At 31.8% G+C, this 14,673-nt stretch overlaps 1 protein-coding gene across 20 annotated transcripts in view; it reads left to right on the top strand.

Annotated features, from left to right (window-relative positions):
• Positions 1-6,986: 6,986 nt before the first annotated feature.
• LOC143044369 (uncharacterized) overlaps positions 6,987-14,673 on the top strand; it is a 165,691-nt gene continuing 158,004 nt past the window's right edge. For all 20 annotated transcript variants that reach the window (XM_076216333.1, XM_076216330.1, XM_076216346.1 and 17 more), the window contains exons 1-5: positions 6,987-7,046; positions 8,962-9,090; positions 9,774-9,899; positions 10,566-10,691; positions 11,359-11,484. In XM_076216333.1, the coding sequence (XP_076072448.1) occupies positions 6,989-7,046; positions 8,962-9,090; positions 9,774-9,899; positions 10,566-10,691; positions 11,359-11,484 (565 nt within the window). In that variant the 5' untranslated portion in view covers positions 6,987-6,988. The remainder of the gene's footprint in view (positions 7,047-8,961; positions 9,091-9,773; positions 9,900-10,565; positions 10,692-11,358; positions 11,485-14,673) is intronic.

Raw genomic sequence — 14,673 nt, 5'->3', positions numbered from 1 at the left:
ATAACTGTAAAAATTTTCCCAGTAATGTGAGATTTTTGTAACTTTTGCCATAACCCTGTTCTCCAAATAGTGTCAAATGCTCTCTTAAAATCCACAAATGTGCAAAATAATTTTTTGCCCATTGAAAAAAATATAGATAAAATTGAATGCAACACAAAAATATTATCGGTAGTTGAAAATCCCTTTCTAAATCCAGCCTGAGATTCTGATATAAGTTCAACTTCATCTGAGAAACTATTTAATCTCTCATTTATTATTGATGAAAAAGTCTTTCCTAAACAAGAGTTTAATGTTACACCTCTATAATTTGCAGGGTCTGCTTTTGAACCTTTATTCTTAAAAATAGGAATCATAATACCAAGAGACCATAACTATTCCTGTATCTAATACTAAATTAAAAAGTTTAACATACATTGGCATAAGATCATGTACAGTACATTTTATATATTCATTAATTATTTTGTCACATCCACTAGCTTTATCGTTTTTTAAGTTTTTTATACTTTTTAAAATCTCATCTTCGGTTACAGTACCATTCAATAAGTTATACAATTCATCTGATAAATTATGTACATCAAAATTAACTTCTGGTTCCTCAGTATTTGAGTCACATCTATTCATATCTTTGAAATAGTCATAGAGAGCTTCAATCGAAATTTCAGGGTCTTTTTTTTTATTTGACCCAATACTATTCAAAATGTTCCAAAACTTTTTACTATCTGATTTTTTGGTCTGGCGTAATTTATTTCCAATATTTCTTTGGTACAGTTCATTTGCTTTAGAAATTTCAATTTTATAGCTTTTGCTTGCATTTTTCATATGTTTTCGATTATCAGCATTTTTTATAAAACTGTACCTTTTCCGCGCTTTGTGAAATTTTTTTCTACTATCAAAACATTGCTTGTTAAACCAAGGTTTATTGTCGCTTTTTGGTTTGCGATTTTTAAACGGCTTGTATTTACCAAAAGTTTTTGTAGCAACTGATTGAAAAAAGTTACTAATTCTCTCTACAACTTTGTTCATCTCATTTTGATGAATCCCTTGTTGTACCTCTAAATTATCTAATTCTAACAGTAGTTGTTCTAACTGACAATCATGATCACTTTTAACATTATCTAAAAATTCTGAACACTTTTCTTTTCTCCACTTGACATATTTTTCACTACAAAATTGTGATAGTTCGTCATTACTATTATATAAAATCACTGAAGCTTGAATAACTACATGTAATTGACAATGAACATCTGAGACCAATGGATCAAATTCCATAACATCGAACTCTTTAACAACTGGAAATAAATTAGATGACAATAATAAATAGTCAATAACACTTGTATCATTACAAGTTTTTTTACCAATACCTTTATCATTACCTACTCTTGAGTTTGCTATATACATGTTATTTCTTTTACATACATTTAAAAGTTTGTGTCCGTAATTATTTGGTGCACAATTACAACTTGTAACTCTGTGTAATGGAATACTGTTTCTAGGTAAATTTTCGTAGTCAAACATATACGAAAGTATATCCTCGTCTGAGTTAAATTCAAAAATATCAACCAGATTCTCGTCCGGTATAATATAGTCTGGTAAACTACCAGTTTTGGCATTAAAATCACCAAAAATAATACAATTTAGACTCTTTTTTTTTTTATATTAAGCATCTCATTTTCTACCTCATCGAATGATTCACTTGTTGAATATTTCGAATTCGATGGTGGAATATAAACACAACCTAGTAAACTATCAGTTTTCTGGTTTATAATAAGTTTTGAAATCTTAACCCACTGTACAAATTCACAATCTGTATTTATAAAGTTTAAATAACCTTTTAACTTATTTCTATACATTACTACAATCCCCCCTGATTTTCTTTTACATTTTTTTCTAATTTTAGAATAATACATATAGTCATCAGGTATATTTAATATATCAATGTCAGACAGTTTTGTTTCTGTAAACAAACAAATATCATATTTTTTAATCATCTCTATAAATTCAGGACACAACAGTTTTTGTTTTATACCACATACGTTAAGAAAACAAATTTTTAATTCAGAAAAAATAGGATCCGCATTGTTAGTTCGATTTTCACTTGTGCTGATATCTCTTTCTGTTCCTCTTGCACAACATCCCTATGCACCAGGAAAAGGAGGAGGTGGTCTTTGCTCCATTTGTCGCTGGTTTTGGAACGGTGGTCTATGTGGCATTTGTGGTGGTGGATGCGGGAAGAATCTCTTGTTGTCGATAAACAGTTTATCATCACGTAAATGTGCAACGTGTCCTTTTTGTCTTGCATCCTTCATGATCGGCACCAATTCACGTCTTCTCTGAATAACTTCCGCTGGGAATTGTTCATGGACACGAAACTGAGTGTCCCTTTCTTTAAATTTTTCTCTTGCAGCCGCCATCACCATTTCGCGGTCCTTTCTTTTTTCAAATTTGGCAACGATTCCCCTCGGACCTCTATCTCGGCGCGGTTTTAGTCTATGTACCACGTGAAACGGAATATTGTTTTCGATTCCAAGTTCATTTGTTAAAAATGTTTGAAGTTTTTCTTACGTATTTTCAGGTTGTTTGGTATCAGAAACATCGGGAATCCCGCGAAATATCAAATTGTCTCTCATCGATCGAGTTTGTATATCAACTATCCTGTCCCTTAATTCGTAATTTTCATTTTGAAGTTTATCATTTTCTCTTTTTATAAAATCTACATTCTGTTCAATGACCGATGATCGTATTGATGATTCCTGTATAGATGTATTGTGATCGTTAATTTGTTGTCGCATATCTGTTACGTTTCTGTCTAAATGTTCAAACCGTTGTTCCATAGCATTCATTTTCACAACAATCTCATCGAGTATGTCTAATTTCTGAAGTTTTTGTGAACAGTCTATCATAAAATTTTCAAATTTACTATACATCGAGAATTCAGTTGGTTGAGATTGTGGCGAGCTAAAGCTGAGATGAGTTTGAAGAGGTTGGTTCGCTATAAGAAAATCTGCAGGAGTTGTTGGGGGAGCCATAGGATAAGATTGATACGGGGTTCCGATTGAAGTTTGACCGTATGTGTTTAAATGGTTTAAATTACTCGGGTTACCATATAATATGTTGTGAGATGTACTTAAGTGATCTGCCACTGGAGTATATGGTGTATATGGTGTATTGCGGTTAACACTTTGTACTTTGTTTACATTGGCGTCCATTTTTGTTGTTTTTGATTGTGGCGGTGTCTTACTTGAACTTCGTTTCCTTTTTTTCTCATTCGGTACTTTTTTCTGTACTTTTCCTTTTCCCTTTTTTGATCCCATTGTTGATCAAGGAAATAATGTTCGACATGATATATCACAAAAATCCAATATACATATTCCACAAAACATATCACTAATAACTTTTTTGTGGGAGCTCCGAAGCCCTGTCTGTCCTGTCCGCCATTTTAATATATATATCAGATAACAGATCATCAATAATACATAGAGAATAATACATGGCAAAATCTGTAGCATATGCCGTATCATCCCGAGATACCAATATCAGCCAGAGGGCCACATCTTGTCTTGTCAAAGCCATTTATAGCTGATTACATAGTATGTTATTTGCACATTGTTAAAGGGTAACATCACAACATTTGATTTATACATAATGTCTTTCATTTCATATGAGATACATGTTATTATTATTTTTTGGTTGACATGATGTGATATGAAACAAACAAACAAAAATCTTTTGTAATTTGCTTCCTGTAATCACGTGAATAATCTCATTTCCTTTTAGCATATTTCTTAAGAGTGAATTGGTCATGTGAGTTTCAGATTATCTGATATTAATTCCACCATGCATTCATGCATTTATTTGCTTGTTTAGCTTATTAATACGTTAGTACTTGATTATGTTGCAATAGAAGGAACGATCTATTATCTATCACTGATTTGTTGTAGTTTGTTTCTATGTTGTGATGCAACACCACTGTTCCACATTTAACACAATTAAACCTGCCACATTCTTCATATTCATTTGTGTGCTTGTTCTAAGTCAGGAGACGAAATTTCAGTGGTTGTCGTTGGTTCATGTATATCATATTTGTTTTTTATAATTTTGTTTTGTAATGTATTGTTATTAATTTTCTCAATTGAAATGTTTCATAATTTTCGTTTCAGTGCCTTTTGAAGCCGACTATACGGTATGGATTTTTCTCAATGTTGTTTTCCGGTTGCCTATAATTGCTTACAGCTACTTCATTTGAACTTAGGTGGGATATTGTTGTTATATTGTCTCATTGTCTAATTGGCGAACATACCACAGCTTCTTATTTTTATATAAGAATGAAATAAAAACTGATTGATATTTCAGGATGGAATATATGTTTGATTAAAGAGTTGAAATCAAACATTGAACTTCAAACAGTCTCTTTTAGATTTTTTGAAATTTAGTTGTAACGAATTTAATATCATCAACTTGATCAGTCAAAGCCCTTTCAAGCTTTTTTTCATTAACAGTATGTTTTGATGTTGTTATTTAGCAACGGTGTACAAGTTCAGGGGATGTAAGATTCATGTCTACTAATTATCAATATGCTCAACTTTACCAAATTATTTTGTGTATGTTCAGGCTGAACCAGCGGCTTGCACATCATTGTTTGTGGTAAATTGCTTTTATTTATGATTGTTTACCATTTTATTGCACACCCGGTTAATAGTTTAATTCAGTATGTCACAGTCATGAAAAGATAAGGGGTTATAGTTACGATATAATGAACATATCCGATATCATCTGTGAAACAGTTTTCCATACCGGTTAACCGACTCGTCATGGTGTCCGTAAAATTTATGAAGGGATGATTCCTACTGCACCATTTGGAATTCTTGGTTTAGAAGTTTCTTTGTGAGCTGCAATTCTCTATCAAAAAAATCATGAAAGGAAAGACAGGCACAGGAATATCATATCAATTGGGAGATTGCAGGCACAGCTGGAATGGTGCTACTTAAAATTAGAGTGGTTCATAATTGGGAACCTGAACTTATTATTTTTGTCGTAAAGTTTTGTCTTCAACCAACCATCATTGTCAATTTCTAGATGTAAGTCAAGATATAAGGCTTACTAAACTGTATCTGTTGTTTCTTTCATATCCAGTTCGATGGGATAGATGCATTCAACATAGTCACTAAATTGTGAATTATTTAGTGAAAGAACATCAACTTTATAGCGGAGAGTAAAGTTAAAGGATATTGCTCCTGTTGCTAACTTCTTATCTTTCTTCCAAAGAAGTTCTTGCATGAAGTCATCTTCTTAATAATAAAGAAACAAGTCGGCAAGATGAGCACAATTAGTTCCTATTGAAATACCGACATTCTGTTAAAAAACACGTCCTCCAAACGTAACAAATATGTTGTAAATCTTGGAATCAAGAATTTTGATAATGTCAGTTTCAGAGATTTTTTTTTAATCAGAGTGATCTTTTACAAAGTAAGGTTTATCCCTCTCTTAGACAAGATTCTTGTATCAACGTCGGCAATTCTTTTTTATGAAACAAAGCAATATCAACTTTTTCCATTTGTTCTTTAGTTTGGGACAACAACATATTCGGTAAATGGTGAAACTGTCTTTCTTAAATTTTAGAAGCTACGTTATGCTGATTCAAAAACAGCATATTAATAAGATCAAGTAATTACACACTGGCGAAGTCAAATTTTTTTCGAAGTTGTTTTCTACATCTGTTAGTTTACTTGTTTTTAAACTTGTATTGTGAGGATACATAAAATATCAATGAAATCTTAAGATTTATTTTGATTGGTCTTTTGACATTAAATTTACCGTATAGAAAACCATTGTAAAAGTTATAAACACATTCAACAGGTGCACACAAAGTAACATAGTTTACATGCTTTAACAAAAATATCAAAGTTTTTTCTTATACAAGTATAACATTTGTTTAATTGGCCGCCATTTATTTTTGAATAAAATGAATTTTCAGAATAATTGCCATATGGACAATGGGCACTGGAAACGTTCATTAATAATACATTCCTGTCGTGTAGAAAGGTGAACAATAATTTAATGTAGATAATTGGCTTATAAAAGGAACACGTGTAGTTAGCCTTTTAAACTTCTGTAAGATAACAGTATTTGAAATGTCAGATATTTAATGTAAAATTGTGAACTATTCTCACTTTTATTGAACTTTTTACAAGGACATCAGTTCTAAAAAAAATCCTTCTGACAAGTAAGTGTAAAGTGTGCAGTAATTTGTCGAAAATATCTAAATGCTTAATTTTGGAACCTATGCAGTGATTCACATAACATTTTGTTAAAATACATAGATAATTTTTGTAGCAGGTTACTGGTAGCATTAAATTTTATTCCATACACAAGGCAAATTATGATTTAATGATGGTAAATTATTTATAAAGAGATAAGTATGTTCATTTAAGATAATGGGCAGTTTTTGAAATATCATAATTACTTGTAAACTTTTAAATTCTTCTTCATTTCACATTATGATTTACTTGACTATTTGATTTTCGAATGTAAGCTCCTGTCTTTTATATATCTACATGTAAGTATATATTTTTTATGTTTGTAAATCAGATAATTTTGAGAATTTATGATACAATTATACCGGACGTTAAACAAACAGCAATCAATTATTGAGATTTCTGATCTCGAAGTTAAATTTAAAAAAAAGTGTAAGTTTTTAAAAAAAAACTGTGAAAATCAAAGTTATCAACCGATTAATAAAGTTTCACGGTTGCTGAATAACTTTTGTATTCAATTCTGATTTCAATAGAATTCTTTTAACTTCAGTTGGTTTCGTTCTTTTCATTTGTGTTATGTCGCTTTCGTCTTACGTAAAATCAGTAAAATTAACTAATAGAATTGTTGACAAAGACCTAAAAGAAAATTGATATAAGTGCAAACAATATTCTAGCTTAGCATGGTCAGCTTATGTAGTTTCTGTTATAACATAGTTAAACTTATATTTCACAGGGCAATGGGAAATCTTCATTTCTTTGTGCTGTTGTTTATAACTGCTATAACCATGATCAAAGGTAAAGTATACTTGTATAAAGGCACTTCAGAACTATACCAATGACTTCTTTTTCACAATTTGTGAATTTTAAACTTTCGACTCTTTTGTTTTAATATGCAGCATGATAGTACTTTCAGTTACTGAAAGCTATTTCAGAGCCAATACTTATTTATGATTAATGCATGTACTCTCAACCTAAATAATCAATCTGCACGTAACCAACGATTTAGTGTAAAGAAACCATAATTTTCGTATAACGCATGAGCTGTCGTTCACTTCAGAACTATAAAAATGCTTTTTTTTTGGATCATTTGTGAATTTCAAATTGACTCTGTTATATATTTTTACATGCAGCATGATATTACATGTAGTTATCGACACACACAAAGCAAACGATTTAGTATAAAATATGCCATAAACTTTTTTTCTATGTTGTGATGTTATACTATTGTTTAAGAAAAAGGGAGAAGGTTTGTTACCATTAAAACGTTTAATCCCGCTGCAAATGTTTCCATCTGTCCTAAGTCATGACTCTGATGTACGGTAGTTGTCGTTTGTTTATGTAGTTTATACGTGTTTCTCGTCTTTTTATATAGATTAGACCATTGGTTTTCTCGTTTGAATGGTTTCACACTAGTAATTTGGCCCTTTATAGCTTGTTGTTACGTGTGAACCAAGGTTCCGTGTTGAAGGCCGTACCTTGACATAAAATGGTTTACTTTTATAAATTGTTATTTTGGTGGAGAGTTGTCTCATTGGTACTCATACCACATCTTCCTATATCTATTTATAACACATGAACTAGTATCGACTTCTTGAGTTATGTTAATTGTTATGACGGTCGTGTGTATTCTCTCTGAAATGATTGGTATTATTATTGGAATATATTTTAAAAGGACAAACTATTCACAGGGGCTAATCAAAAACACCCTGACGACGTCATGACAAAAAAATCAACAAACGACAGAGAAAAAGTACACAATCCACAGCATAGAAACCTCAAAACTTCCCATCTAAATCAAGATGTTTCTAAGTAATTAGTATGGATAATGTGATCCTGTACCCCATGTGTCACCCGTCGGGCTGCTTATTTAATCTATAACCTTATGCCGGTCTTTCTCGTTCAAGGTAAGGAATACGGGATTGCAGTTTCACCAGAAGAAGAAAATCTCCTTTCTATTATGATTTTTGTTGGGATTTGTGTTGCTCAGTCTTAACTTTACTATGTTGTGTTTTGCATATATTGTTGTGTGTCTTTTGGTCCTTTGCCATGACGTTATCATTTTTCTTACGAGTTCGAATTTGCCTTCGGTATTTTAAGCTTCTCTTTTGTCATATTTTGTGAAAAAAATCTTGCATTCCGGTCAACGAATTTTTAATGGATTCCGAAGAGTTTTGAAGAAATCATTTTTACTTACTTCTTGGAATTCTGGTTTAATATCTTCTTCGTTTGTACCTTTTTTTTATAAATCAAGACTTAAACAAAATATCGTATATACTGCAGGCGCTTTTCGAATGTTTGACAGTCAGTGGTAAAAAGCATACTTGTGGAATGTTTTTATGTGCTTGGTCAACGCGTTTACACCCAAATAAAAAATGTGCTTTTGTCAACACTTTTACATAATAATGAAATTACAAAAAGAAGGATTTATTTTTAAAACTACAGATTATTATATTTCTTAAAAATCCTGATGTGAAATTTAGAGAACCAAACCAAACCAGTGTATCATAGTGTAAAAAGAAAATAATGCTTTATCAATTGAATTCATTCGAAGTGCTATTCTGGATTTACTATAATCTGGAATGGTACAACTAGAAAGTCAGAATGAAAATTAACTCTCTGAAATCGATCTTTCTTGACAGAGTTAAAACCTTAATTTCTTATAATATTTGGAAAATTGCAGATAATATACAATTTAAATTATTCGTTGTAGCTCATTCCTGTGAAATCGGACATATCAAGTGCGGTGATGGTCTACAGTGTGTCCACAAAAGCGCCTTATGCGATAAAGAGGTTACGGATTGTTCAGATGGTTCAGACGAAGAAGAAGAGATGTGTAAAGGTAAGTTGAAAGAAATCAACTATTGCAAATTTGTTGAAGTTGTTATTTTATGTGTCTCTTGTAGTTTTTGTACTATATCTTCTTTTTTATATTCATCTTACATAACATTAAAGCGTATTTCGTTTTGCAAATTTTACGATAGCCATCACGAGTTGGTTCATAGGTATGAAATATCTGTTTTATAAACGACGACAGATAACTACGGGTATTTTTTCGTTACCACAATCCAGTAATTATTTTCATGAAATGTGACTTACCTAATACGACTTATGACTGGGGTTATACTTTTGAGATATTCCCTTGTTGATAGTTTTGTTCGTTTTGCTTAGTATTATTAAGTTTTTATTTTGTGTGTTTTTTTTTAGTTTGCCTTTTCTTTTTTTTTCGACTTTTTGCCATTGCAATGTCATTTGTTTTACTCGTAAACATGTTTATCCCTTTAGTTGATTTCGCTTCAGTTTCATAATTTAATTCGTTGGCAAACTCAATCTTATAAAATTCCCTCCGTCACTTTAAATTTGTTTTGTCGCAAAGAGTAGAATCTGTAGAAATGCTACAACGAGAAAGTCAGATGGAAAATAACTCACCTCTGACATCAAATTTCCATGATGGAATTAACACGTTAGACATTTTATAATATTTGAATAATGAGGACGATCTACAATTTGAATTATACTTTACAGCTCATTCCTGTAGTGACTACTTTTCCAAGTGCAGTGATGGTCTACAGTGTGTCAGGGAGATCGCCATTTGCAATGGAAAGAAGGATTGTTCTGACGGTTCAGACGAAGACGTACAGATGTGTAAAGGTAAATTGAAAGAAATCAACGATTGTAAATTTGTTGAGGTTGTTATTTTATGTGTCTCTTGAAGTTTTTGTACCACATCTTCTGTTTTATATTCATCTTCCATAACATTAAAACGTAAATCCGTTTGCAAATTTGACGATAGCCATCATGAGTTGGCTGATAGGTATGGAATATCTGTTTTATAAATAACGACAGATAACAACGGGTATTTTTTCGTTACCACCATCCCGTAATTATTTTCATTAAATGTGACTTACCTAATAAGACTTATGACTGGGGTTGTACTTTTGAGATATTTCCTTGTTGATAGTTTTGTTCGTTTTGCCTAGTACTATTTAGTTTTTATTTTGTGTTTTTTTTAGTTTGTCTTTTCTTTTTTTCCACCTTTTTGCCATTACAATGTCAGTTGTTTTACTCATAAAAATGTTTATCCCTGTAGTTTATTTCGCTTCAATTTCATAATTATTTAATTCGTTAGCAAACTCGATCTTATAAAATACAATCCGTCACTTTGAATTTGTTTTGTCGCAAAGAGTGAGATCTGTAGAAATGGTACAATGAGAAAGTCCCCTCTGACATCAACATGCCATGACGGAGTTAACACGTTAGATATTTTATAATATTTGAATAATGAGGACGATCTACAATTTGAATTATACTTTACAGCTCATTCCTGTAGTGACTACTTTTCCAAGTGCAGTGATGGTCTACAGTGTGTCAGGGAGATCGCCATTTGCAATGGAAAGAAGGATTGTTCTGACGGTTCAGACGAAGACGTACAGATGTGTAAAGGTAAATTGAAAGAAATCAACGATTGTAAATTTGTTGAGGTTGTTATTTTATGTGTCTCTTGAAGTTTTTGTACCACATCTTCTGTTTTATATTCATCTTCCATAACATTAAAACGTAAATCCGTTTGCAAATTTGACGATAGCCATCATGAGTTGGCTGATAGGTATGGAATATCTGTTTTATAAATAACGACAGATAACAACGGGTATTTTTTCGTTACCACCATCCCGTAATTATTTTCATTAAATGTGACTTACCTAATAAGACTTATGACTGGGGTTGTACTTTTGAGATATTTCCTTGTTGATAGTTTTGTTCGTTTTGCCTAGTACTATTTAGTTTTTATTTTGTGTTTTTTTTAGTTTGTCTTTTCTTTTTTTCCACCTTTTTGCCATTACAATGTCAGTTGTTTTTACTCATAAAAATGTTTATCCCTGTAGTTTATTTCGCTTCAATTTCATAATTATTTAATTCGTTAGCAAACTCGATCTTATAAAATACAATCCGTCACTTAGAATTTGTTTTGTCGCAAAGAGTGAGATCTGTAGAAATGGTACAATGAGAAAGTCCCCTCTGACATCAACATGCCATGACGGAGTTAACACGTTAGATATTTTATAATATTTGAATAATGAGGACGATCTACAATTTGAATTATACTTTACAGCTCATTCCTGTAGTGACTACTTTTCCAAGTGCAGTGATGGTCTACAGTGTGTCAGGGAGATCGCCATTTGCAATGGAAAGAAGGATTGTTCTGACGGTTCAGACGAAGCCGTACAGATGTGTAAAGGTAAGTTGAAAGAAATCAGCTATTCATCTTACATAACACTAATTCGTTGGCAAACACAATCTCATGTTATTCACTCTGTCACTTTTAATTTGTTTTGCATAACGTGTAGGATCTTTAAAAATCAAGCCATGTTAAAAAGACCATGATGACCTATCATTGATTTTTTTTTGGAAATAATCAGTACGATAGACACCTTTACTGATTTTGTAAGAAACAACAAAGATTACTTAGGATGTTTGTTACTCTTTTAAAATTACAAGTTTAAAAAAAACACCAGTGGTATGAATTGGTAGTATATAAATAAAGGAACTAAAAAAAACTAAATTAAGAGTCCATTGCTTTTAAAATGACCAAAAAACATCAGCTGAAGGCCACCAATGGGTCTTCAACACAGCGAGAAAATCACGCTATGTATGGCGGGCTTCAGCTGGCCCCTACACAAAAATAGTTCCAATGAAAATGGACTCACTTTAAACTATAAAACATAAACATAAACTCCCAGTACGGGTTTAATATCATACCATCATAAAATATACGAGAAAACATAACCCGTATCATACTAACAACTGGAAATGTCTTTATTTTCGATGCAAAGACCCTATGAGTGAATCAGTATTTATACCAAAATATACCATCTACAATGACTTGACAGCAGTAGCGTAAGTATTTTCCTTCTGGATAAGTCTTTTTAAAGGTTTGGTTAGCTTTTGAGGTGAATTCCAACATGTTTGTACGGAATATTACCATACATGATTTGATGTGATAAAAAGGTATAAGATGTCAGCACGTTGATTTATATTAACGAATGGTGTCCTCATACCGATAACAAAATTTACTATATGTTTTGACTAGTTTGTGATATTGAAAATCCTGTTGGAAATTTAACTGTAAAACAGAAATTTCTTTTGTTAAAATTAATTACGTTTTACATACACGAGCGAATCGAACAAGTTCAGATATCTAAACACCATAAGATATCATCATAGGAATAAGGGTACGTCACTATCTAGAAATGAATGATTACCAATAGAAAATGAAAAAAATCATCTCTTTTATCATAAAGGAGAAGGTATGATGAGCTATCTAATCGGCCCCTATTTTAGTGAAAAATTAAAGACAATTGTTTTTCTGAAATATATGTTTTTTAACTTCCATAAATATCGAACTGATATAAACACCATTGAAATTTTAATATTTTTAACTTTTAACAATCAAAATGACACGTTTTTCTTTGCCTAGTAACGCAAAAACAACAAAATGGTCGGTAGTTAACAGTTATATCGAATGAATTAAATAGGAGCAGACGCTCGCCCCAAGTAGATATTTTTAGATATTGTCAAAAATGTAATGTTGTGTCACCTTGCAAAAGGACTTTTAGGGGCGAGTGTCCGCTCATATTAAAATTTATTAAAAACTGTCGGAATTTTGACCGAAAAACTTACTTTTTACCGGTTGACCGAATGAACTCGTTTTATTTCCCGAATTTACGTACATGCTTCCAAGCTCATTTTCATACACGTAGATTAAGTTAAAAGACTTATGTGGACTTTTCCAGTGAGATAAGTACATGGAAATCAACTACGAAATTTATTTAATGAATCGAACAATTAATAGTTCATTTTGAAATGCCGGATTGTAAGACTTATTTTGTGACTCTGTTTCTGTCGGAAGGAACTGACACGATAGATTACATTAGCAACCCAGAGAGCCGTAAAACAAAGGTATGTACTTCAATATTTTTTTATATAAATTGAAAAATAACTTTATTGAAAATCTGTTATAAAACATTTTTTAAACAGAGCAACAAATCGCCGATAAACTTGAGATAATCTGATGACAGCTAGGGAAACGGCAGACGATCATGAGCAATGCCAAAAATATTTCTGTAGAAAATACTATGCTGTAAAATACACGTATTTTTTGTTTCAACTTCGATATTTGTAAAAACTAACCAACCCTGCAAGATTTATTTAGTTTATCAACTGAATTAGGGGGGAATATATCCATCACTTGATTTTGACAAAACATTTATGTACATTAAAATTACATCATGCAATTCATCAGCCGTCATGGCTCAATGGTACACATCGCTGTGTTGAAGACTAATTGGTGGTCTTCGGCTGTTTTCTGCCCTATGGTAGGGTGTTGTCTCTTTGACACATTTCCCATTTCTATTCTAAATTTAATAAACCAGTTTCACGAGTGTGTATTACAAATTGGTTCGGACTGAAACAAGTTACTCTGTAATAACGTTTTATTTTCACATTATGTAAAAAGAAAACTAGAATGTTGAAATATACCGAAGAAAGTTTGCAGTTAATGAAAGAAGCCTGAATAGTCAATCACTTTTAAAAATCTTTTTGATATTTTGTAATACCACAAACCATGAGAAAGTATGAATTAATTTTGTTTTTTGAACTGCTAAAATTCCTAAATAATCTTACTAAAACTTGGAGAAGGTATGATAAGCTATCTAATTGGCCCTCTATTTTAGTGAAAAATTAAAGACAATTGTTTTTCTGAAATATATGTTTTTTAACTTCCATAAATATCGAACTAATATAAACACCATTGAAATTCGAATATTTTTAACTTTTAACAATCAAAACGACACGTTTTTCTTTGCCTAGTAAAGCAAAAGCAACAAAAAAAAATGGTTGATACTTAACAGTAATATCGAATGAATTAAAAAGGAGCGGACGCTCGCCCCAAGTAGATATTTTTATCCATCTGCTGAATTACGCCATTTTCGAATCATTTTTAGTCAATTCTTATATGTCCTTGTCGGTGTTGTTGCAAAAGGGGTTACTTCCTATATTTTTAGTGGTATAAGTGTGCCGCAAAACAGGGTAAGTTTTTTCATGCCCTGATTGTTAGAACAGGGTCCCTTTTTCATGTCCTGCTGGTTAGAACAGGGTCGTTTTTTCTGTCCTTGCTGATGAGAACAAGGTTTTTTTAAACAAAGTATTTGTCTAGAACAGGATCGCGTATATAACTGTTTAAGATACAGTATAGAGCCCAGGTCTAGAACTGCATCTATTTTATACGGTCTAGAACAGGGTATACATTTTCTGAGCGTGTATAGAATAGGGTATGTTTTTCAATATTTTTGTTTAGAACAGGGTATATGTTTTTCAATATTTTGTGGTTAGAACAGGGTATGATTCGGCAAGTGCTGTCGGCACAGTT

This window comes from Mytilus galloprovincialis, chromosome 9 (genome assembly GCF_965363235.1).
Source record: "Mytilus galloprovincialis chromosome 9, xbMytGall1.hap1.1, whole genome shotgun sequence".
In the NCBI taxonomy this organism is placed as follows: Eukaryota; Metazoa; Mollusca; class Bivalvia; order Mytilida; family Mytilidae; genus Mytilus; species Mytilus galloprovincialis.
The sequence above is the reverse complement of the archived record's forward strand: the minus strand, read 5'-3'. Positions and strand labels throughout refer to the sequence as shown.